This window comes from Nesoenas mayeri, assembly GCF_963082525.1.
Source record: "Nesoenas mayeri genome assembly, chromosome: 17".
In the NCBI taxonomy this organism is placed as follows: domain Eukaryota; kingdom Metazoa; phylum Chordata; class Aves; order Columbiformes; family Columbidae; genus Nesoenas; species Nesoenas mayeri.
The window spans coordinates 7408515-7434872 of NC_137565.1; the positions used below are offsets into that span (position 1 = coordinate 7408515).

At 42.4% G+C, this 26358-nt stretch overlaps 1 protein-coding gene across 1 annotated transcript in view; it reads left to right on the plus strand.

Annotated features, from left to right (window-relative positions):
• ARVCF (ARVCF delta catenin family member) overlaps positions 1-20842 on the plus strand; it is a gene marked incomplete at both ends in the record, with an annotated part of 152390 nt that extends 131548 nt beyond the window's left edge. The window contains 8 exons of the mRNA XM_080355196.1: positions 7373-7500; positions 8425-8575; positions 9925-10117; positions 11263-11374; positions 11973-12063; positions 13254-13307; positions 18621-18712; positions 20741-20842. Coding sequence (XP_080211322.1) covers positions 7373-7500; positions 8425-8575; positions 9925-10117; positions 11263-11374; positions 11973-12063; positions 13254-13307; positions 18621-18712; positions 20741-20842 — 923 coding nt within the window. The remainder of the gene's footprint in view (positions 1-7372; positions 7501-8424; positions 8576-9924; positions 10118-11262; positions 11375-11972; positions 12064-13253; positions 13308-18620; positions 18713-20740) is intronic.
• Between the last annotated feature and the right edge of the window lie 5516 nt (positions 20843-26358).

A 26358-nucleotide genomic window follows, 5' to 3' on the forward strand; every position in this document is an offset into this window, starting at 1 on the left:
GCAGGACCTGGAGTGTGTTCTGGAGGCTTGCACACACCATGGGAAGCTTGTTTGGGGAAAAAGGGAACCTGTACTTCCAAACAGATCGTGTGTGATATGTAGTTCACAAAGCAGAGACTCCAGTGTATGTTCTCTGTGTATGTGAGAGAAGGAGAGAATGTAATTTGGGGTTTAGATACAAATTGCATTTCAACAGACGTACTTTTGGAATAACATGGTTGTCCTGTTCCCTTTAAAGGAAAACATGTTCAGTTATCAACTGTGAAGTAAGTAGAAATAACTTTGGATCAGAGAAACTGGCAAAAGAGCAAGTGTTAACATTTCATGTACTGTACCTAAAGTCTCCAAGGTCAGATGCAAGTCTTTTGGGACTGGGGTAAAGGGAGCCATTTACATGAGCCATCCATTTTAATCATTCAGCCAAAGGGCTTAATGTTAACTTTGGGTCCAAAGCATTGTTGCCTGTAACAATGACGTTTCTCAAAAACAAACAAAAAGCACTGCCAGAGGTGACCTACAAATGCTTGTATGTGCTGCAGTTCACCCGCATGCCTCCTGCTTTCAGAGGAGACCTTGAGCAGCTCTCCCGCTCTGCACCAGCCTGGCTCCAGGTAATTCCTGCTCTGCAGTAACCGGCCTGTGGGCACAGCACATTTCTCTTTTGAACAAGTAGCTTGGGTAGTGCTCTAGTTATCTGCAGCAACTTTCAGATCCTTATTAAGTATTGGTCCTCCAGAGCCTTTGCTGCTGATTAGCGAACAGAGGAGAGAAGGTTGTTAACGGAACGTCTCCAGTTGCCAAGAGACTTCGCTGCATATGCTTGAAAAAAGCCTTTGTTATTGGGCAGCGTGTCAAACACTGTTGGGAGAAACGCTGCTTGCAGGTCCTTTGCAAAGGGAAAACTGTATTAGCTTTAAAATGTCTGCTCACAGAAAGCAGAAGTGCTGGAACTCACACAAGGTCAAAATGTGTTGTATTTAATTGAGCCATCTCTTTGTTGAATTGCATATTCTTTGGATATGAAGTGGAATTTAACCGACCTCTTACAAAGCACTCTCTGTAAGAGAAGTTACTTTGACAGCTTGCAGAGCTTGGGAAATGTAAAGAATAATAAGAATAAAGCAAAAGACAGTTTGCTTTCCCCGGCATCTTTATTTCTCCTGCACTGCCTTGCCCTCTCATTTGCTTTCCTTGCTGCCTTTGTTTTCCCTGCAGTCAGCCTGGCTTCTTCTGTTGTTTTTTGCATACCTCTATGCTGGGTAGTGCTGGTAACATTCCTGTTACATCCTTTGGGCTGGGGGGTTGCTTGCATCCCTTTTTAACTGACATGCCTTTGCTTCTGTCATTGTGGGAGTACATGCTAAGCTGGGAAGAGTTTATGTAATTATAGAACTTGTGTGTGACTTAGTAGATTAGTTGGAAAGGTCACACACTATGGTGCTCGTTTTCTGAATAGAAAAACTTCTCTTCAACATTTTCTCAAGCCTGATTTGAGTCTCGTGTGTCTCATATTATTCTGGCGGTTCTTTTCAATAGTATTCAGAGGCTGTTCTGTCTGTCTTCATAGCTCCTGCTCAGTGGTGGATGCTGCATTCTTGATTGAATCTCTGCAGTAAGCGTAACACCTGCCCTGACTTGTACCTTGAAGTGAAAGCTACAGGGACTATTCAGAACTTTCCAGCTATTATTTCTCCTTGGTTTGTTGTAGAAGTTTGCTATGCCTCTGCATGACAGTATTCTACGAGTATCTGCATCGGGCTGCATTCTCTGTCACTTATGCCAAGCATTTGGCTCTGGCGGAGCCGGCTGCATTCTCGCTACTGTTAAGCCTTTCAATTAGAAGAATCTTGCAAGTTTATGTTGGCATTCAGGCTGCTTTGTGCACTGGGTGCTGAAGCACAGCATCCAGATGGAATGGAGCTGATGGGTTGATTTTGTTAAGGATCTGATTACTGGTTTTATAAAAGTAACCAGCTGCCTGCCCCCTGCCTGCTCTGGGGTTTTCGTGTAGTCTATTATAAAACCATACTGCGGGGTTCGGCATTCCTGGGAGGGAGAAGGGCTGAACTGCTGGGCTGATTTGCTGCTTACATGTTCTGAAAACGTTTCTGTAGCAAATAATTCTGAACTCTGGTTTACAGCTGTTTAACTTGCAAACAATGAACTACACAGGCTGTAATGAAGTTCGCAGCCTGCTGTCGGCAGAGGGCAGGAGTCCAGGGTCTGTGGAGCTTTTCTTTCTTGCAGAATCAAATTGTTTATTACTTTTGCTGACATGATTCCCCCCCCTCCTTTCCTCTTGGCTGATAGTTTCTTAGCTGCTTGGGGAGCTGCTTGCTTATTCTATAGAGTCTGTTAGTAGATGACCTTGCAGAGAAGCTGCCGTTTGGGCTCCTCTCGCTCCATCTACCGGCGGCTGTCACAGCCCGTGCTGGGAATGGGCCAGTGTGGCGGATGCCGGAGTAGCCGCTGGAGCGGCTCAATATGGGCAGATGAGCCCTTGAGCTTCCCTTCTGCTCTGCACACCTGCATTGTGGGCCTGGAGCACATCTCTTGGTTTTGTTCCACCCCAAAAGGAGTCAAGGTGGTGCTGCCACTTGTCTGCGTTGGGAACCGAAGTACAGTAAGTGGGAAATTCACTTCAAAAGTGGTCTGAATGAAACACTAATGTAAACATGCCTATGGACACTGCAGGAATGCATAGCTATCAGAGTTTGTTTTAGAGATCTTTTTCTTTTTTCCCTAGGATTAACAGAAATTCCTTCCAGCTTTGTATGAAATTTGCCTCTGTTTTACACAGCAGTGCAGAGTTTTTGTTTGGATAGAAAATGAAGGAGCACATTTCTGCTACAGCAGTAGAACTGTCATCTGAGCAGTATCCACATGTGTATTATTTCCCATGCCTGTAGGGGGAGGATAAATCCTGAACGGGATGGGTAATGAAGGGGAATAGATTTGGCAGCCTTGCTCCAAAGAGAGTTGTCTGAATTTGGGATTAAGCTGGCGTATCAGAGATAGGCACCTGGTGCAGTATGTAATGTTATTGCCAGAACGTAGCTAAGTATAGGCACAGAATCAGCATTGCCAAGATGAAAGCCAATAAGTTTGTGGAGGAGATAATTGAGGAACTGCTGTATCATTCTCGGCACAGACACTGAGGGTTGAGTGGATTGAGATGGCTAATCACCCCCTGTTAATTCCTCAGGTGTTTTCTGGTCAGGATTGAAGTTGCTGTCTGTGCTGTCACTGTTCTGTGGGCAAATAAAGGATAATCCACTTGCTGCCTCCTGGTAGCGTGAACTTCCCATTTTGAGCAATTGCAAAGAAGCTGATCTTCCTTTTTTCAGAAGATGAGGCCACTGCATGTTGGTGAAGATGTGTCTAATATGGAAGAACTTCCCTTGCTTGCACATTCGTGCCATTAGCTGGGGGAATGCTTAGGTGCTGTGAAATGTCTGATACTCAGAATGACATCAGCATCCAAGGCGTTTTCTGTTTCTCTAAAAGGCAAAAGCTAATATAGTAAACTTGTTTACTTTGCTTTCTGCAATGAAAAAAAGCAGTAAGTGACTTATCCTCATGCTTTTCTAGGAGGAAACTGTGTAGATTGCAACTCAGCACAAATCTGTAACTGGTGGAAAAGCCTCATTTATTCCGGAAGAAATTATCTTTTTAAGGGCAGTGCTGAATCTTGGCTATAATTAAAACAGCTTTCTAAAGAAAAGAAGAGTGGATGTTTTTCTCATTTGATGTATTACCTATCACTAATGACCCTCTTTTCTCATTTCCATTTAAAAAAACGGATATAAGCAATTAGCCGTATATTGCACAAAAGTAGCATTACCTGAAAAAATAATTAAGATGATCTTGAAATTAAGGAAATCAGTTTTGAAGAGAAGCAGGTGCTTAATGGAGGTGAGACCAGCTGTGCTTCCCAGGAACGTGCCTGAAGCGCTTCATGGAAAAATGTGCCAGGCCTCCACACAACACTGGAAGGAAATTTTATAATAATTCAGACAAATTGCATCCTATAAATAGCAGAGCTGGATTCATTAGGACAGGAGGCAGATGGAGAAAATATAAAACTTGTTTGTTTCTTTTTAAGGGACTGTAACGCTTATGAAAAGTGTCAGCTTGCTGTCAATGAGGGAAAAACCCTCTGGTGCAGCAGTAACTTTCTCACTATTAGGTTCTCGTCTCTGCTAATGAGCAGCTGTCCATGAGGGGCATTCATACTACTTTGTTTCAGCAACTCCTGCCTTCTCCTGGCATAGCCAGGCTGGCACAGAGGTGCTGCAGTGCTGGAATCTGCAGCCTTTGAGGAGAGGGGGGAACACAAGGGAGGACAGAGTTTCATATGTGGTGTGTAGCGCTTGCAGACTCTGTTTAAAACGGATGCTAGTGGCGTTGAGGCATAAATGTAGTTGGAAAGTGGGGATGCGTGGAGTGGGAATCATCCTCCAAACTGGCTGTGGGCTTATGGCCCAAAGCAGAAATGTGCTGATAATTGGAGGAGAGGAAATGCTGTGCTTGACTGAAGGGAGAAGGTGAAGACATTTTTGAGATGCTCTCACATTAGTAAGTAGGAAAAAGGAGAGGCTTTCATGCATGAAGAGGAGTAATGACAGAAAGCGGGTGGGAGGCACGTGACTGGAATGCAGCTCTGTCCCCAGGAGCCAGGCTGAGGTGAGGGGGTTGTTGCATCTTGGTATTCACACGCAGTGAGCTGCTGCGGAGAAGGGAGAGTCCAGCCAAGAATGAATGTACAGCCTGACAGGACACATTGCGGACCACACTCAAATAACACAAGGGGTGAAGGTGTGGGGCTGTTTCCAATTATGCCGAAATAATGACTAGGCATTTCAAAGCAAAGTCATTGGAGAAGACTGGCTGAACAATTGCATGCTATCCAACCACAGGCGAGTCTGAGCTCAAATACAGAAGCGGTCAATGTGTTGTATGAATATTATCTGTTAATGAACCTGCCTTCATCTCTTTTGCTGATCTGATTTACATTTCAGCAAAGTTTCGTCAAAAGATAACAGTGCAAAAGTGCCAGTGTTCTATCCTAAGAGATTTTTAAAGCATTAGTGTTCAGGAAAGAACTACTGCACGCTTATCAGGCAGTGGTGTTTTTTCTTGAGGAGTTCTTAGATTGCCAATTCACCTTGTGAAGTGGCAGAGGAAAAAGGTGATATGAAGGTCATATTGGAGTCAGATAATCGCAAACTTATTTGAGGAATGGAGAAGAGCTATACAACTGTTCATGCTTCATGTATTGAGTAACTACAGTTCTTCTCAGCGTTCAATGCAGAGGGCAATGATCCCAACACAAGGAGAGGACATTGGAGAAGAGGAAAGTAAGTGGTATGGATTGGCAGGGAGCCTTTGGGGATCACCACCTGTCACAGCTCGCATGTATCCGTAGGGTGTCATGTAGCAAGCAAGCAGTGGCATTAAAACTGGTTAGAGACATGGATCAGGTCAACTATCCAGTTGTTAGGGAAGAATGCAAGTATGCTGGGTTGCATGTGAGGAGCTGAGCAGGGAAAGGATGAGCCAGTACATGGGAGCTTGTGGATCCTCATGCATAGATCAGGTTTTTATATGGAGCAAAGAAATGCTTGGCTAATGAAGTCTGTTTTCTTGCTTTCAGTGAGATGAATAAGCCCTGTACATGCAGGAAGTTAACATGGTCTGTGTCTATGGGCAGTGTTATACAAGGTTTAAAGTACTGAGTTCTGCTGTCTTGACTCACGTAGTCCCACAGCAATAACTATTGCAAAAAATGTGGAGAAACGTTTGAAACGTAAGGCTTTGATTTCAGAAAGCCTTTAGCAACGGAGAATTTTAAAAAGAAAAAAGAAGAAAAAGTGATATCTACTTTGATAGTATTGTTCAGTTTTCTTGCTTCTAGGTTTGATCTGAGATGTCTGAAATACAGTAATCGGTGATACGTGCTGAAAAATATGTATATTGGAGGTAGATGATTTTGAAGAGAAATTACTGAAGAGAGGGAATGATCTGTGTTTGTAGGTATCCCGTCTTGCTGGGGGAAAACTTGCTTTGAATTACTATGCTGCTCTTCTAGGACAGCATCTTGTTATGTGAAAAACATTCTTTTCATGTGCACAAATAATAAAAAACCAAAATAATCTCCTCAAAGCAAGCTTCATGTTTCCTCTTTACCCAAGCTCATTTACACCTTTATGCTTTCTTTCATGTCATGTTTTTCTAGAACTCCTTTCCTAGGTAATGCCTGCCAAACTTTACTTATTATTATTGAAAACACCCCAAAACCTACCAATCGAGAAATGTGTTCCAGCTACAGTGATTGCAGATGAGTCAGTGTTGACCACAGGTTGCTTGTGCCTTCCTGCACTCACCAAAACACTTCAGTGGGTTTAGTTTTTTGTTCATGTAATCTGAACAGCACCGTGATATTTGAGATTGTGTTTGTTTAGCAAGTCCTTTAAGTGGGTGCTTGCAGACTCTTCCCTCATCAATGCAGTGTGCTTGTACCGCAACTTGGAATGATGGAGGTCTTGCCTAAGACCCCTTTTTAATGTGGGTAGATGGATAAATCCTAATCCTGTGGATGAGGAAGTCAAGACACAGATGCTCCTGTCAGTTACGCAGCGTCACAAAAGGAAATCCGTGGCAGAGCTGGGAATAGTTCTCATTCCTGTCACGCTTAAACTGCAAAGCTGATACTGTCACTCTGGGGATGTTTAGTTACCACATGTGTCTGTCGCAGTCTCCCAGTGTGGTACGATGCTGGTGTATTTCTTTACTTCATATTGGAACTGGAGTCAGCATTTCTCCCTGCCAACTGGGGATTCTTATCACTTTGACGTCTCGCATCTTTTGTCACCTAGATGTGAGAAGGGGGTGGCTGATAATGGTTGTGTCACTTGTTCTCCTTGGCCCTGTTGTTTGTGTCTGTAAAGGTACTGGGATAGATTTGAATGAAAACAGGAGTGCAGAAGATTAATTTGCAACCCAGTCTAGAGATGCAAAGTAAGAATTGTTGCAGACAAAAATTGTCTCTCATCACCTCTCTCGTCACACACATACACTCAGGCTGCTAGGCAGTACGTAGCATAGCACAGATTTCAGAAAGAATTGTCAGCCTGAAGACAGGCAAAGGGGACCTTCAGCCCAGGTGAATGTGCTGTGCCTAAGTTCCCGTGTGCAGCATTTTCAGCAACTGTGGAGAAAGCATCCTAGATGTGACAGCAGCACTTCTTTCTGTGGTGTAGCTTTCTCTTGGCTGTACTCATATGTGATTAAATAAAGGTATGCTATTTGTTCATTCTGCATTGCCTTCTCTGCTTCTCTTGCTTCTGTTCTCCTCTTCCTCCACCTGCAGGCTTTGAATTGCTGTACCAGCCAGATGTGGTCCGACTGTACCTCTCCATCCTCACCGAAAGTCAGAACTTCAACACTCTGGAAGCTGCAGCAGGGGCTTTGCAGAATCTCAGTGCTGGCAACTGGATGGTAAGTGCAGTCTACTGCCTTTAGTTGCCTTTGTGTAAGTAAAAACAAAGTCATGTCCCATTGTAAGTGTGCTGTTACTTTGTGCGTTTACATCTCCTATAAAAAGGAAGGAGGTGAGAACTTCAAAGAAATTATTTGTCTTATTTGCCCACTTAAGATGTTTTGCATCTTCAGGACAGATGGTGTTTATGTAGTGGAAGCATCACTGAGCTCATCACAATTTAACCATGAGCAGGTTTTACTACTTAAACCACTTAACCGTTGCTTTGTCCATTTAGAAATGCCTGTTGTTAGATGATTAAGTGTCCTGAGTACTTAATTCATTAGATTGTCAGATTGCTCAGGAAACTGCACTCTAAAGTGTGTTCTGATATCTTCCCTGAAGCATCTGCAGGGCTAATCAAGCAGTTCTCTCAAAGGTGTGCAGATCACTTCTAGAACTGCCTGGCAAAGTGGGACTGATCTGCAGGGTGGTGTTTTACAGCTGTCTAGTTTATTTTAAAATCAAACATGAAATGGAATAGAAGCATGAAGTTGGAGGTGGGGGAAGATAACAGATGCTTTGGATGCTGTACTGTTCCCTCCAAATGACCTCTTTTTTCCTAATCCGGGGGGGATGCATTTTCAAGCTGAGGTGTGTACAGAACAGATGCTGGCAGATGATGCTACTTCTATTTCTGACCTCTTTCCCTGGCAGCTTGCTAAGCTGTAGGATGAACTTCTACATCCTTTCTTCCTCGGTGCTTGATGAACTTGAATGATGGGTTAAGTTATAAATGCATCAACACATGAAGTCTAACTAGTATTTACAGGGAAAAAAAATGAATTGCAGCACTGAAAGAAATGCCAGGGACAAGGAAAGGGCAGGTGTATGAACTCACAATACTTTTGTGTTGTTTCTTTTCCCTTGTGTGTTCTGATCAGTGGTCCACGTACATCCGTGCAACAGTGCGGAAGGAGAGAGGCTTACCAGTGCTTGTGGAGCTGCTCCAGTCTGACTCTGACAAGGTGGTGAGGGCTGTGTCAATTGCCCTGAGAAATCTTTCCATGGATCGTCGCAATAAGGATCTTATAGGTATCTTCTGAACTTTTCTAACCAGGCTGAGATCTTGGATACCCTTGAGACACCTCACATTTTCTGTCACTTGTGCTGAAGATTCATTTTGTATGCAGTTTCCATCTGCACTAAGATTACTCTTGCAGCCACCAAGCGGAGGGCTGTCATCTCAGAATGTATTTCCAGCCCATTCAAACAAGCTGTGGTTTGAGGGAAATCTCTAACTCAGGAGTAAAAACAGCTCTAGATTTTTGCAGGAGAGGAGAGTGTTTGTAGGTGTGCAGAGGACTGGGTGGGTTAAGAGGTTTCTTGTCTCTTCCTTAGCTCTGGCTGACATGGCACTGGTGCTCCCAGTGGTTACAGAGATGTTGCTCCTTAGACCTGCTCTTTAGACCGGCATGGGAGTCTTCCCCTTGGCGTGCTGAGCCAGCCTGGGGAAGCACAGTGGGCTCTAAAGTTGTCCCTTCTTTCTCACTTCCTCCTTCCCTTCTCATCATGTTGGGTGGTAGTTACTTGTCAAACTGGACACCAAACAAGTTAGTCTCTGTGGCAGTTCTTCAGCATTGTTCCCTAGCTCCTGTCCAGGGTGGGTAAATAAGTATTCACTTGCCCATTAGAAGGAATCTTGAAAGATTCAGCTGTGAGTTGAGCACCTCTGGGTGCCTCTGTATTTAACTGATGTATTTGTTTAAAATAGAGCTTTGTCAGGCTAGTAAATATCAGTCACATATGTGGGCTGTAATCCAAGTTGATACTAATAAATGGCAAGGTGGGATTCTGCCTTAATACAGCAGGTTCTTTTTTAATAGTTCAGAGGTGTAGCTGAGCAAATGGTACAGACACCTGGAAATGATAAACTCCAGACTCCTTGTTTATTTCTTCAGTGCTACACACTGTGAAGGCTAACTACACCCCGAGGAACCACTCTTACCTTTGCTGGGGCAAGGTTAATGAATGCATGGCTGCACACCTTGCCCCACAAGGCCTATTACAAGGCTAAGTTGAGTAAGCCTTGTGCGTGTATTAGCATGAATACGTGGCATTAGCAGCAGCTATTGGATGCTGTTTCCTCAGGCATTGCAAAGTATGATAGATGCTGGCTGTAAAATTCTCAATAAAGATTGTTCGGGTGGAGTTTTTTCCCCCTTGATACCTTTTAGCATTTGTGATGAAGGTGTTTGTCTTGGATATCAACCTTCAATCATCTGGAAATAATGAATGATAAGTGAACTGTTAAGTTACAGTCTAAAGGTTCAAAACATGTGCATTGTAAGGTTTTTGACCTGGCAAACACCCTTGAGTTTTATTTTTCAGGATGGGAAGCTGAAATTATTATTGACTAATGGTATCTCTTCCCCTTACCCTAGGTAGTTATGCCATGGGTGAGCTGGTAAGAAATTTGCCCAGCAGGCAACAGAGATCTGCAAAGAACCTGGAAGAGGATACAGTGGTTGCAGTGTTGAACACCATCCATGAAATCATTACTGACAGCTCAGAAAATGCAAGGTCTCTGATCCAGACACAGGGCATTCAGAAGCTGGTAGCTATCAGCAAGTCAAGGTAAGTGACCGTTGAAAGCAAAATGCATAAGAACTCACTGCGAACAGCAGCTTTTGCTTTGTGAAAGTATTCAAGCATCCTAACCTTTCAGAAGCCTTAGTTTCAGAGTAATTAATATATGCACAGTAAGAACAGTCAGCACCTTTAACAGGTTTGCTTGATAAGAAAACAGTGAATTGAGTAGTCACTTCAGTCAGGTTAAGACATGTACTCTTTGTCAGATACATATTAGCACCATGTATGTATTTAGCAGACACCATTTGCAGTGAAACTGTGATCTTTATTTTTAGTGTGGGAGGCCTTTTCCTGTGGCATTGTTCCATTCCTGGAATGCCAGTGATGACATCTGTTTCTTTTAAGTAAAATGGTTAATGATGTGCAGTAATTGTTATGGCCAAAGGGCTGGTGGTGGTAATTTGAAGTGACAAGTTTTCACTCTGCAGTTCTGTTGAAAACTGTGTTTTGACTGCTTTAGAGGAAAGTTTGTGTTGTACAGTTTGGCCAGGTAGACATTATAGGTGTGTTTTCAGCAAACTTTTGGGAGAGTAGCCAAAGACTTTATTGGGTTGCATTGTTACAAAATATAAGAGGCAACTAAGAATCTAGCCCTGTATTATTTGCTTGTGTACTGACTTAGTAAGGAATCGATAAAATTTCTATTTTCTGTTTAAAAATAGCTTATTTTTCTGCTGACCTAAATTGCTTTGTAAGGTATTTTGAACTATGAAGCAACTTAATTAAATTGTAAGGAATATGCTTAAGTTGGGGAGAAGGTTTGAAAAGTGGCATAGAACTTGAGTTTGGGAGGAGTTAGGTTTCTTGGGATTTGTTGTAGTGGTGGCTTGGGTTTGGTTTTTTTGTTGTTGTTTGGTTTTGTTGTTTTGATTTATTTCTTTTTCCAAACAAATCCAGGCAGGATGGAATATGTCTGGTTTTTGTTTATGACAACTACATGACAAAAGGGTCACCATGGTCTCAGTGCTTGCTAAGCAATACACGTGAAAACCCAGAAATCTGAAAGCTTATAGGTTCAGAGAACAGCTGTATGGAGTACTAGGTATCTCCTGGATATTGTTTTGGTGCAAGAGGTCAACATAGTCTTACATTGCTTGAAACTTAAGCTCTAATTTTATCTTGCAACTCAGCCAGTCTCCCAGAGAAACAAAAGCAGCATCTCACGTTCTTCAGATGATCTGGAGCTATAAAGAACTACGGAATGCCCTGCAGAAGGATGGGTGGAACAAATCACACTTCCAGGTAAAGATGCGGGGTCTTAGATGTAGTTATGGAAATGCCTGAGTGGAAGATGTCCTAACTTAGTCTAATATTACAGTCTGATAGATTGTGGGCTTTGGTTCTGTTCTTTTAGATGACAGAGCAATGTGTTGTATTCTGTTCAGTCACCGCATCACACAAATACTTGCTGGGTGTGCTTTTCAATGCCCTGTGAAATGCAGCTTTTTAGATTTTGGAAGAATGCCACTTCATATGGGCCAAATGCCCGTGCTTTACAGGAGGAGGAATTAGCATGTCTTGTCTTAGCTGTATCTCATTTGAAACATTCCATCTAGCAGCGTAGGGCAGCCGCCTGTTCTTACCGTGCAACCTCTTCATCTTCCCTTGTGAAAAGGTTTTGCTCCTTTCACAGACCAACAATGCTGCCATGTAGGTAACAAGAAAACAATTCCACCAGCAAATCTATATTAAAATAAAAGATATTCCAGTGCCGTATTATCAACAGAAGGGGGGGCTCAACAGCATTCCAGAATCTCTTGCCATACTGTTGGTTTGTTTGTTTTTCTTGTTCAGTTTCCCTGAGTATCAATTTATTATTTATTTGATTCTTGTCTCATAGTCTGTTTCTGCAACTCCAAAGGGTTCCAAAGGTACTGCTGGCAGGTCTGGCTATGATGACAGCACTTTGCCTCTGGTGGATAAAAGTCAAGGTCAGTTCTGCTCTTTAGCACTTTTTCTGTTGTGTTTGCTTGCTTGTTTTCTGGATTTGTCACATCTGTGTTATTGCGTAAGGAGGTAAAAATGTATTATTTCTGTGGTGATTTTTACCCCTCAGTCCCAAAATGGTCAGTCCAATTAGCTGGATGTGTACAGTTCCTTCCCTTGTGACATATACACTACTGATGTTGTTTTCTCAGCTTGTATGCAATGTAATCAGTTAAATCTTCCTGAGAGAATCTGGGATAGATGTGAGTTGAAACTTCGAAAGAGGAGAATGGCCTTGTTTGACAATGTTATATATTAATAAATCTTGCCTTCAGCCAGGCAGCGGACTGGGCCTTGCCCCTACTAAGTATGGGAATCTTTTCCTTTCTAAGTAAACGTGCCTGTTTTGGCAGTCCCTCTTCATCCACTGTGCAGATTTTTCCATTGGAGATGGGTTTATCCAAGCTCAGCTAAACCTGTCTGTGCTTTTTCATGAGGCCTAAAGCAGCCTTACCAACACTGGTGTAGTTCCAGCTTTAATGTCATTGGGATTGCTTTGTCTCAGAATCTGGTTCTAGTTTCCAACGCTCAGATGTCAACATTCCTTTTCAGAAATCTTTAGTCTCCTGTGACAGAGTTTGCCATGTTACACTTTACCTGGTTTAACTGCAGATTATTGCAAAAAAGACAGCACCACACTGCCCTGTCTTTGATCAGTTCTGGTAGATCATGCAGACAGAGGGTGACTTGGATCAGTTTGCTGATGTGACAGTAAACTTCTTGTTTTCTTTGTGAGTTAGCTTTCTGTTGGCTCAGCAGGCTGCTGGGTTGGATTGTGTGCCTTGTGAGGCTGCACCCTTACTTATTTTTTCTCTTTTATTCTGGAAAGACCAGGGAGAAGCTTGTTAACAGCAGTAGGTAGTCCAAAGCAGAATTGCAGGTTTCTGTTATCACTTGGAGGGAGTTCTACATTGCAGTGCCAAAGCAGAAAATATAAGGATTACTTGTGCTTTCTGGAGAACTCAAATCAAACTTCCCTTTCTGAATGGATATAACGGTTGAATAGTTTGAGGATTCTTTACAATAGTCTCTGCACTCAGTTTTTTGTGGACTTCTCTGGTTGTGTGACTGATGTAAAACTACCAGGTTTTGAGAAAAGCAAATGTAACTTAAGTCATATGTTCCTATTTTATAGATAACGAGAAGGCTGGGAGTCGTGACATGATACCTATGGATGAACTTGGCCCAGGTAAATTCAGTCATAGATCAAACCCTCTGTCTGTTCCAATAGAGCACACTGTCACTCACGGGAAAGTTCAACTATTTCTCTAGGAGGTATTATTGCAGATGGATAAAGCTGACATTTAAAAACAGAACATTACCTTACAAAAGATTGGTCGTCGTCTTTGTTTTCTTTTCTTTCCCTGTCTTTTTTCTTCTTTTAAATACATGTAGAGTGTACATATCGATTTCTCCAGTACTTTAAGCAGATATTGGAGATATACAGACCTAGCTTTCAGTCTCGCCTTTAGCTCTTGAGGCAGCTGCATTCCCTATTGCAGATCTGGAAATCTGGGGATTCGGAAGTTAAAAAAAAAACTTGAAAATTTAGTTCAATGTAATGCTTGCATTTAAATGCATTCTGCCTTTGTTTTCTGTAGGTAACACCAGAAATAAGTTAATATGTATGATATTCCTGGCTCCGCTTTTCCTTTACCTGCATCTAGCCAAGCCTGGCTTTTCCTGTAGACTGAGAACAGCCACCTGCTGTCATTGAAGAGCTTTGAGATTGATAAGCTCTGTAGTTTAACTTGTAGAGGATTTTTTTCTTTACTGAGGTAGATCAAGGTGCTGTGTGGTCTCTTTGGAATTTGCTTTACTGCTTCCAGTTGACATTTTTATTTAAATACCTATATTAATGCCTCCGGATCAAACAGTTTGATATACTGCTATCTGTGATTGTAGCTGAAAAAAATAGCAAGTTAGAACCAAGCTGAAAGCCAAGCATGTTCAGAATTTAAAATAAAAGGTATGTATTACGTTTCGTATCTTAGAAAAATGAGATGCCACCTGCCATAAGTCAACTGTCTGTATGCATTTTGCATAAGGGAACACTGAAACATTTGTTCTCACAATGAAAGCAAATAACTTCAGAGGAGATTGTTGGCAGGATAGTGTGTGATAGCAGGTGCTGCAGTATGGGCAGTGCTTATAGGTTAGAGTCTCAATATTAATTGTTGCCTTATGCTTTCAGGAGTTACTGGTGCAGCTCTGAGTATAAAATGAGATGCAAATTACCAGCATATGTACAATGTCAGACAGATCCTTTTATCACTATTAGAAGACGAAATCTGTCAAGTTTTCCTGACCCCAGCTCTTGAGGGCTTTTTAACTCCAGTATGAGTATAATTTTGTGCTGTTTCAGAGAACAACTGAGAAGGAACTAAATTAATTTATCCAGTTTACTATCCTTAAGTCCAAGGAACTGAAATAACAACTTAGTACTTCATCTCTTTCCTTCAGGCTGTTCCAAATGTCATATGGTTTTTGTCTTACGCGCATACATACATGTGGAGCTCCTCTAGACTATATTTTCTGATCTTAACTCCATTGTGAACTGTTGTATTCTGGAGTTTTGTTCCTTTTCCACTCTGGAGTGAACTTTCAGATACAAGGAGCACAACATCGAAGTGCAGTCCTCTGGGTTTGTATCTGCAGTAGGCAGTCTGGTTGTATCCCTACATACTCCAACCAGTCTATGTTGAGCCTCTAGGAGAGACTGACGTCATTTACTTTTGCAGAGAAAATGCATGATAAAATATCAGAGAAAATTTTTCAACATCGCAGCTTATCTTTTCATTTCTTTTTATTTCTTTTTATTGCTGAACGTCCTGTGCCCTGGTTTCAGTTGTGTGTTTTTCCCTTGCCTTCCTCTTTTGAACTTTACTTGCCCTAAGATCTTTCTACTTTATATTCACTGTCTTCTAGAGAATTCTCATCTGCCTCCAGCTTTGTGTTGTCCATTTAATTCCTGTGCTTCCAAGTTGCAGTTATCTTTCTACTGTACTGCTTTGGTACGGAACTTTAATTGCCTCAAACACATTAGTGTGACAGTGCAGAACTCAGTGGGTTTCCATTTCACACGTGTTAGAGGTATCACCCGCTCAGCCGGACCCTTCCAGCCCAGGGTGTTCATCCTGCTCCCCTGCAGTGTACAAAGCTGCTTGTTCAGAACATCTCCACCTGTGTGCTGCTCAGCTATTGCCTCTCTTTGTCAGGGTTCAGCTCTCTTGCTGCCTGGGCCTTTACTGTTAACCCATGCTGACTCTTTTTCAAAATCGCAAAAAGAAAATTGCTGTTGGTATCTCAGCTTGTTTGCTAATGCTGGGGGCGTCATCCTTCTCTCTAAAGGAAATTAATTCCCTGTCAGTGTGGCTAGAGAGGCAGAAAGGTACGTTCTCTATCAGCTGGCAGTACTGGTCCAGTCACATTCCTGTTGTCTGCACAACGGGCCTGAGTAGAGGGTGGATGTCCTGGGAAATGGAAGAAAACATGTATTATGAGTTGGTGTGGGATGCACTAGACAGCCCAGTGCAGAGAGAGCTCAGGTCTGTCAGATCTCATCAACTCCAGACAAGTGGCTCTGCACCGAGTCATCTGGAGATCATCACCGCTTGTTGTCACAGTGCTGCCTGAGGGTGGCTGTGACCCGCGCTGTCTGTGGAAGCAGCAGACCTGTGATCTCCAGGCTGTATGCCAAATTTGTGAGTTCTCTAAAACTCTATCTGTGCCTCAATTAAGCTACAGTCTGTCAGAGAAAAGCATCTGGGTGCTGAGAATTGTTCAGACCAGAGACACATAGTTCAGGTGCCCCTGTCATACATGCCCATCTTCAGGCATAACTCTTCCTTTCTCCTCCTTCTCCTTTCAGATGGGTCTGGAGGTTTGATCTTTGTAAGTTGAGAGCTGTGTGAGGGCACAGATGGACTGACACTCAGCAGGCATTTGGTCCTTTAATCTGTGATGACATAAAAATGTTGCTGCAGAGTGAATGGGAGATAGTCAGTGAAGCAATATAGAAAACAAGCAGAAAGTTGAGAGAGAGGAATAAACAAGCCAATAATTAGATGGGCCTCTATTGACCAATATAACTTTTTCTATACATTGGATTCTTTTAGCTCAGAGAAACGCACTTACACCTTGGAGCAGTGAGATCTGTATAGGTGTCCTTTATGCCACAGAAGCAGAGTTAATTCTGATTTTTATAATGAATCTGAAACATGGAAGAAGCAGTACTTTGTAATTTCTTTGGAGAGCTGTGGTCCTTGGGGCACCGAGGTATTCTTCTCTGATTCAGCCTCCTTCAAGCTACTTCTCATTTTATTAGGTCAGATCATGAACTTCCTATCTCTGCTGCTGCTTATCTTGACAGAGTCATAGCGCAGTGTGTGGTTTTTAGAAACACGTAATCCATTAGTGCTGGTGTGTGCAGCACCGTTAGCATGCAGACCGCACAACCGCGGGCTGACAGTTTGAATTGCAAAATACGTTCGAACTTAGATATGAAGAACAAAGTTTGTGACCGTTCTTTGTTGTTAGATTACTGCCAGTGTGCAAAAGCTTGATCTTCCTGTTGCTGCTATCTTAGCTACGTATGGGGTTTTTTAGCTTTTAGTAGTATTCAAGTTCTGTTGTGCTTTTAATTTTTGCGATTACAGTCCTTAATTCTGGCCTTGCTCCTTGGGAAGTGTCAGAGCTTCCATACTTCACATAGTAGCTGTTGCTTTCTGGGATAGGTTAAAGGTTTTCTTTGTATCTTGGCCATTCAGTGCTTCTGGACCACCCATGATGATGGCACTGCAAAAATGCAAAGTGATCCATTGCATCCTTGTGAGTATAATTAATACTAGATTGTAAAAAGCTGCTGCTCAGTTGTTGTGAGTTTAATTTTTTGGGGGAGTCAGCACCTTTCTGCCATTTAACTACATGCCTATGTGAACTATTTACTCATAAATAGATTATGAGTCTTCGGATTAGGATATTACTTACTAGCAGTATTCATGGCTGTCATTTGAAAGAGAATGATTGGTCATGCATTCCTCCACAAATGCTGCCTGGGTAGCTGGATGCAGCTGGTAGGCTTTAGGTTTTTTTGGTTTTTGTTTGAAAGGAATAGCCAAGAATGTTAGGCATCTTCATTGTCATCAAAGAATTGTAAGTAAATCTCTGTGTTGCAATTATTTTCGTGGTTTTAGGATCTGTGACTACATGTATAGCTCAAAAATTCTTTAGTTATTTTTAGGCAGCATGGTTAAATAATCTGGTATTATCCATGATTCCATAAACATATGACACTCCAGGTGCTTGCTGCAGGTCTGTGTGCACTTTGATTCATTAGATACTTAGGACAACTACAGCCCTTTTAAAACTAACATGGCTGTGGGCAGCAAGGACATTATTTAGGGCTCTGCTCTGCAACTGTGTTTGGTACAAGCCACTGTAGCTGTGTGTGCTTTTGTCATGTGGGCGAACGGTGCCTCTTTATGCCATGGAAGTGCCACAAAAATATGACTGACTTTTTCTTACCAGCCTGTTGCAGGCAAGTAATAAACCAAGAGAGAAGCGTTTTGGAAGTTTTTGCAAAACCTCTTCGTGGTATACTAAGAACCCACTTTGTCAGGACATGAAAACATTAATGAACCCTCAGTTACACAGGGGAAAGCAAAAGCCTACAGGGAGCTATAAATTTGAGTGTCATTTACTGCAGATTACAATGCTGTCAAAGCAGAGCAGGAGAGGATCTATTTGTCACTGATAATGAGGGAAATTTGATGCATTCAGGAAAATAAATTAAGATCTGTATTGGCTGACAATGATGCAAAGCAAAGGTTCTGAAATAATTAGAGCCATTTCTTTATAAAACCTCCTTACACTTTTCTTCACTGTGTTCATCACTCTTTCATATTGTCTCTTAGTTGTCTGGAGAAAAAGCACCAACAGGTGCTACTTTGTAATGAAAGACAGTCCAAGCACAGCAGGGTTTGCATCGGGATTTCTTCCAACTCACCAGGCCCTTTTTCTCAGTGCTCTGAAAAGGGCTATTCCAAATGATTGTCCTGTCCTGCTAGTGGTCAGGCTCAGGAAGAGCGGGAGCATGCAGCAGAGCATTCAGGGAATGAACACAGCCAATTAATCAGGCTGCTAAGCAAGGAACACAAGATTTGGGCTGAATTTGGAGCTCATTAGCCACAGGGCACGAGATGACAACTTGCTGCTTTCCTTGGGCACACTAAAAGGCACAGCAGGCTGGGAGGAAAACAGTGCTGTTTGCTAATGAGTGCCGGCTTCTGGCAGTGATATAAAAAGAGGGATTTTCTCTTTAGTTTTAAGCTGGTAAAAATGAAATTTCAGAGCTGGAGTGCATGTGAAAAGCAGGCTGCCAGCATCTTTGGGTTGTGATGGTTTATTTTCCTGTTTCTTTGCTGAAGAATTCTGCTAGCATCAGCTCTGGTTTTGCTCTTCCTAGTGCCTCACACCTGACCGTTGTGTTATTTCTCCTCAGATGGGTACTCCACCATCGATCACCGGGACAAGGAGCGCAAATACAAGACCAGTGATAACACAGGAGATGCCTCAGAGAAAGAACCTTTAAAAGTGAGCTTCCTCTTACTGCTGAATGCTACTTAGTGCCTCTAAAAGAGGGGAAGCCTGGTATCCTCAGCAAGAAATACAGAGTAGTTACTCACCAGGGGGCTATAAAAGGCTTTTTTTTTTTTAGATAAAGACACTATTTGGTAACTTAGCACTTGGCTAACTAGAAATAAAAACAAAATGCTGCTTTCTACTGCAGGAGCAAATACAGGCAATCACTGTACTGTAAATGAATGAGGTTGTAAAAATAGAAAGTGTTTGTTCTGTCACCCTCATCCAGGCAGCATTCCCTAGCCCTGAAGTGTGTAAGTGTGCTCAGACTTTGTTCCTAGAGCAGTCGCTTTGGACTGTCACACTGCTTTATTGTTTTCAGCATGAGCAGTAGGTGTGAGCTCGCGTGTCTGTGTACAGCAGTCTGGCGAACACTGTTCCTGTCCCCAGCGCTCCTTCACGGTCCTGACAATGGACTATGGCATGGGCTAAGGAGATGGAGCCCGAGACACGTGCATCGTTATGTGTGTGCCTTTTAAAAACAAATGGAGACAACTTTATAACGAAAAAAAAATCTCCAGAAAGCTCTTTGTATTGTGGGCTGTGTGCAAATGTGGCTTAGCAGGCTCTGTGTAACTTTGGTTGTATTGCTATGCATTTTCAGCAGACCTTTTTGGAGGCGCTTAACGCTGGGGCTGTCAGTTCTCCCTGGTCTCAAAACAAGCTCTTTTTTTCCCCTGAGGAAGCGATTTTGAGGGACAAGAGGAGGATTCAGTGAAGCAAGAGGCAGTGGTAGAAAATGCTGTTGTTAGTCTGCAGAAGGCTGTCCTTAATAACCTTCAGCATAGTGCTGGTAATATCAGAAAAGCCAGGTGATTCACATTCAGTGGAAAAAATTAAATTTCGGTCAATTGAAAGCAAAACCCACTGTTATTGAACAAGGGAAATAAAAATGTGATTTGGAGAAAAATATTTCCTTGGATCACAAATAAGGACGATGTGCCGCTGCATCAGTCTGTGTGTAGTAACCTGCCTGGTCATTCATATCCTACTGTGTCCTGCCGTTTTGTGAAGCTTTACCCAGCAGAATGGCTTCAGTCTAGACAGATGTTTCTAAGCACAGATCACTCTCTTCAATTTGCCAGTTTTGGGTACAGCTGTACCCTGTTGAAGGCTACGCAGCTGGATTTTTGGTAGAGGTCCTTGTACTCCTTCATTTGGTTTTGGAACTGATAAAATAGAGTTGATACTCAAGTTGTGAGTGTGTCCCCCTGCTCCAGTGTGGCGAGAGATGGCCCCACTCGAGCCAGTGTCAACAAAATAAACCTTCTAGTTCCCTCATCACAGTTCGAGTAGGTTTTACAAGGATGCAGTGGGAATGGATGCACTAAGTGGCATATGAATGTGATCAATAGGAGCTTGACAGAAAATGTCTTTCTAAGGAAAATAGGCTAAGGCAGGAAAATTGTTATTTTTGCCACTCAAAATTCATCGAAGTGGTCCAATGCAGCTCTCCAAATCACATCAAGCAGCCCAAACTCCAGTGTGTGTCTGAAATGAAGCACAGCCCGGAGTTCAGTGAGTAGCTGCTTTGCTTTCGTGAGAAAAAGAGAAAAGACATGTCACGTTGACAATGTGTCTCCCATAGTCTGTGCTGCCTTTTGGTTTTAAGGACAGGGTAACCTGAATTCAGCCTGTTACACACCTCCTGCCCTCAGTTGGGCAGAGCTGAATAGCTGTTACTTATCTTTCTCCATGTGCTGTGAAACAGAAATATATCAGTGGGGTCTGCTGGCTTGTGAACAGTTTGATAACTATCGCTCTGAGGTACAGGAGTGGATGAGAATTGTGAATACCGATGGCAGGGAAGTGCAACCTTTTGGCTGTTGCAGATGCTTTTGTCAGTATTGTGCCTTTGCTGATCTTGTTTCTTTCTCTACCACTAATTTTCCCTTGTGCTCCTTTAAGCTGACTTGTTTGGTGGTTTTGTTTGATTAATCCGCTCTGTTTTGCCTTTTAACTCCTCACCCTGTGCTGCAGAATGACACAAATAGGAAAAACATTAACAGGAGTAACAGGGCTTCGGTGAATCTGGTGGATGCCCGTGACATTAAACCCCAGCCTGTTGACTCCTGGGTCTAATTTGCATGCATGGTAGGTCCTTTTAATGGTAATTGGTGCTAGTGATTAACTTGTCTCGTGCATTATCTGTATCACTGTGGAATCTCTTCAAGGCTAACTGCTAACTGGGTCCTTTCAGACAAATGAAAATCCATTTGAAAAAAAAAGTGAGTTTTATATTATTCAGTGTATCTTTAATAAAATGCAATCAAACAGCACTGTTTGATTAAAAATAACCTGTCAAATAACCAGACAGAAAATTAATATCATGAATGATTGGTTGTCAGCTGAAATGTGAAAAATGGCTGCTGTTAGGCCATGGGAATGAATTTGAATAGTGTGCTCCTGCTTCCAACCATTTTTTCCCCTCTATGCTCATTATAAGGATTAGTCTGAGACTTAAGGAAAAGCATATCCTTGACTATTTATGGATGTCCCCTGAGATTCACATGCATTACACAGCCCTGCCCATCTGCAGGAAAGCTGCTGGCTGTACACAAGTTACTTTGCAAGGAGAGATGATTTTGCTTACACAGTAAACAATGACCCATTTCTCAATTCCTTTTTTTTTTGTTCTGTTGCTAAAGAAAGGTGCCTTTTTGCTGCTTTCTAGTTCTCTGCCTTTGTCACATGCCAGGTTCCTCAGTAATGTCACTGGCCTTTCTTTTCTCCTGCCACTGCTAATCTGTCTCCTGCTGTCGTGCTAGACAGCCCTCTACCCTGGTTCTACCTTCTGGTGCTCCATGAGATGTGACGCTACGTTTGGAACAGCAGGTTTTCTGCCCCTGGCTATGACTAACAGAAAATCTTAGTGCCTGTTGTGCACTGGGCAACTTTCCCATCAGAGTGAACAATAGGCCTTTAAGGCCCAAATTCTAAAACATCGTCCACCCCTATAATTCTACATGGTAAACATTTGCATTAGTGGGAGAGAACACTCTGTATGAATTTGGGGGGGGTGGTGGATTATTTTTTTTTTCTTCTCCTCCTCCTTCATTTAAGTGCTGAGCGTTCACAGACTGTGTCTGTCCCTGGGTTGGAAGCACCTGCTCAGGGCAGTTTTCAACAGGGAGCTGGAGCTGATGCTGGCACTGCTGGTGTCCTGCAGCTGGTCAGCACTGGTCAGCCTTGCAGGCCCAGCCAAAGGGCAGGGAGAAGCAGCTGTGTGTAGTGCCCATATGCTGCACTCCTGCTCTCTTCCTCTGAGCAGTGAAGCTTACAGGTGGGAGACGGACTGAAAAGCTCCTTTTCTCCCAGGAACCCGTACATTGGGGATAGGTTGATGTTTACAGTCACTGCCCTACCATAGGGTGATGGAGATCACTAAGGTCATGTTACTCTCTGGTATTAATCAGTTTTGACTTTATTTTGCAGGGCTAGAGTCCAAACACATTTTTTTTAATTGAGGGGGAGAAATAAACATTGAATTGACCCAGAGGATCTCATCAGTCACCACTGCCATTCAGATTTGGAGGGCGCTGCATCACTGACCGGCTGCAGATTCCAGGAGGACGTGGGGAGAAAACACGACTGCCTGCCATTGCCAACCCGGAGCACCATGCCTTACAGCGACACAGTTTGCTTTTTAATTCAGTTACATTCCCAGCAGAAATAGCCACCACCTCCCCCTCCTTCCCACTCCTGCAAGAAGCAAGCAAGCAAGAAAAGAAATCCAAGCTTCCATCTAGCTGGCTGCGTTCTTAGGCAGTGACTCTTACATGTGGATGGTGCCAAGTATGAGAAGTGAAGGTCGTGTGGCAGCAGATGGCTTCACAAATGAAAGAGAGACTGCAGAATATTTGAAATGATATCATAGGTGTAGCCATGAAGATAATAGCACTTTTCTGGTTTGGGGCTCGTTGTTTTATTTTTCTTTTTTGGGGGATTTCTTTTGAACTGTGAATCTAACATTTTTAAAGGCTTTTTGAAAAATGTTCAAGTTTTCTTTATTATTTCCACAGAAAGTGCAGGAATGTTGAGTGGGTTTGTTGGATTTCAATGAAGGGAAAAAATGCAGAACAAAAACGCTGGTCAAGTGAACTGGAGAGTGGATGACAAAATTGATGCAAGCTGTATAATCTGCTTTTAGAGTAAGCTATATCAATCACAGTGCTATATTATCGTTATAATCTGGTGTACAATACTTCCGCCTTTTGAATTCTGTAATGGCTCTGTTTTTATGTCCACATATTGAAAAGCAGTTTATTGAAGGTTTCAGTGTCCTTGGTTCAGAAATCTATGCTGAGAAATGGAGTTGGCTGGCTTTTTATTTTCTTGTTCTCAAAGATTGCAATAAGGAGCATTTTAAATGTACCAGTGTTGCATTGATGATTAACAATTTCTTTTGCCATAGCTGTTAACACATTGCAAGAAAATAGGAGCTTTTTTGTAGGATGTCTTATTTTGAACATGCTATAATTTTAAATGGGTCTGTCACTTATGTTTTATGGTAAATTTATCACTATTGGATCCATGTTTGCTTTGGGCTACAGATTCTGAAGAAAAGTGCCACAAAGGGAACTGGTTTGGCATTTTTTAAATGATCATCGTGATTTCTGTGTTCCTTTGGTTTTCTTTTAAGATTACATATTTCAGTTGATGTGAAAATCACCCACGTGCAACAGTTCTCGTCTGAGATGCCAAGGCCTGCACTGTGTAAGGGGGAATTTTTACCTCACAAGAACGTACTCTGCATATATGGTACCTGGTAATGCCGTGAACTAAATGACTTCAGATCACTGATTTTCTCCAGGCATTGGTCAAGATGAGCATAGGAAGCAGATTGTCTCCGTAGTAACATCAGAGGACTTTTGCTGATTTTTGTTTGATTGCCACTGTTCTTTGCCACATTTAGTTTTAAACAAGCTCCTAAAATTGGTGTGACTGGAAAGCACATTTTGAGTTTAGCAAACATCATTTGCGGTTTTCAGTGCCTGCCATTTCCTTTGTAATTAAAAAGGGGAAATACCCAACAACCTCACCTCCCCCAAAATATTATTGTAATAGTAAACATCTAAAATTTTTGTAAAAAAATATTTTAAAACTTAAAAAAAAGGCAAGTACCAAGAGCTTTGTATCTTCTTGAGTATATAAAAAATTTGACATTAATACATATATATAAATAAATAAAAAAAATCTATATATCTATATATATATTGTTGTGCAGAGGATAGGTTAACAAAACCATGTGTGAAGTAGTTTGCAGGAGAGGGAAGCATTTGTTGATTCAGGGAAAAAGACTGATGCCAGAAGTTGTCAGTGATTTGGATGATACATGTGCTCCTTCACACCCTCCCTTTTTGACACTCATCTTCCAGGTATGTTGCAGTGGTCACTTCTGGATCCTGGGGAAGGTCAAGTTGCTTGGAGCAAATGAAAATAGCAAAGGTTTGTTTTTTCACCTGCATGACAGTCCTGTTGGGCCAAAGATGCTCAGTGGATCAAGGGAAGCGAAGAGATACATCTGTGATTATCTGCATTTGTGTCGGGGCAGTGTCTCTCTATGTGTAGACATCAAGTGTGACAATGAAACCAGATACATAGTCTGACTGTATATTATATCAATGGTGCTCTTTTCATACTTGTTCTGCCAATACGCGGAGACCCTTTTAACCAAGCTACACAGAAGAGTTTTATATCACTTTTGGTTATGTACTTGGTGTATTCTTTTTGTATATGAAAGGATTTTTTTAAAAACGTTAAGTAATTAGCAATGGAACCTGCTTTGTAGCTGATTAGAACAGTGTAAGAGAAGGGCCATGCTGTCAGTCTGTCCCTGATCTACTTCAAACCATATATTTACCAAAGGAGTCTGAGCAAAAGTTCATTTAAAATAAAAACCTAACTGTTGAAAGGAGTCTCTGCTAAGACTTTGTGATTTAGTTATTGTACAGATATTTTAAAGCCAGCAAGAGGTTAACAGAGAAAACTGTAGGAAAGGGGAATTGAAGTGACTAGGGGCCAGTTATGTCCATGACCTCCTATCCCAGATATCCCATGGCTCTCAGTGGGCACTACAGGGACACTCAAAATCTGGATTGGCATCTACTTTGGTCTCTGTCATTAGTGGGCTAAGAACACCGAGGAGTAGTTGAGAAGCAAATTCGACCCCATGTGACTTTCCCCAAAAATCCTTTTTGTATGTACACTGCATCCTGTGATAAAGAAACCTCCCTGTCAGGTTAGATGGTGTTGCCTGCCCAGGGTCATTGTAGCAAACTGTTCTTCGTTTTCCTGGGGGCAAGTGTTCTGGCAGCCAGCGTACTTGTGAGCTGACAACATGGTTTATTGCTGCAGAAAAGCAAAGGATGGTACATCAAGAAGTCAAATACCAAGTCAATGGGCTAAGACTTCCCCTGGAAATCACACGTCTTACCCCTTCCCTTCCCATGCCTTACAATAATGATGAATTCCCAAATATGTAGCAATAACCCTTACATTACTGTGTTTTTTTCTTTTCACTAAACTCGTTTGGATATTGAGGAAGGAAAATGGATTGGGGGGTGACTTGCATGTGAGACTATTGCCTTATATTAATCAGCCCACCAGCTGAAGTCCAAAGCAAGGTACTTCGAACCAGATCAGGTGATCTGATGTCCTTTTTATCCATGGCCACAAGCCTGCTGGTGGGATGCCTGCCCGTACCCCCCCCCTTGCTGGCACAAGTGTTGACTGACTGGTTGAGCTGTTCTGGGATGTGGGTGGATGAACCCATAATTGTTGTGTTTTGGCAGCAGGGACTGTATGTCAAGAAGGGAAAGCGGCAGTGTGTGTGACTAAAGCTGCAGTAGGGTCTAAAGTCTGCTAAAAGGCAGGCGGTGCTTTTTAGGGCTCAGGTATGTGACTTCCTTCTGTTGGCTCCACTGTGAAAACTGGAGGGAATCTGCCTGCAAAGGGGTGGGATGGAAAAGATTTTCTACTTGCAGAAATTCTAGTGGGAAGAATGGTTGTGGAAGGAAGTGATGGTGTTGCAAAACTCCTGATGAAGAGGAGGAGGCAGTTTGATGGCCTAGTGAGGGCTGAGATAACACAGGGTAGAGGGAGACATCTGATGGCATGTTATTAGTGCAGAACTTTCTTCCCAGGGAGGTGGCCTGCATATCACCCAAGCATCTTTACTAAGCTGTGGAGGTTTAAAAAAAAACATGGTGTGTCAAGACTCCCCTGAAGAAGCATCAAGTTTTGTTGTTGAGTACATGAGCAATTGTACTTGTGCTTACAACATCCGGGGTTGGTCTGTCTGAAGAATTCAAGGAGGAGAGTAGAAATGCAAGGCTTTAGGACATGTTGTTTCTGTCTTGGATTTAAGTAGCAATTTAGCCTTAAGTGTAACTTGACAACTCAAGATGTGTTGCCAGCTTGAAATGTTCCCCAGAGAACAGCTTGGGCAGCCATAGGTGCTGATCTTCCGTGTCTTCTGGCCAAAACACCTGCCTGGTTCTGCTCTTGTGCACTCTGACACACCAATCCTGAATGTATTGGGAAAACAAATCTGGTCTCTGCCAAGACATCACAAAAGGGACCAACTTGGGGAGTAG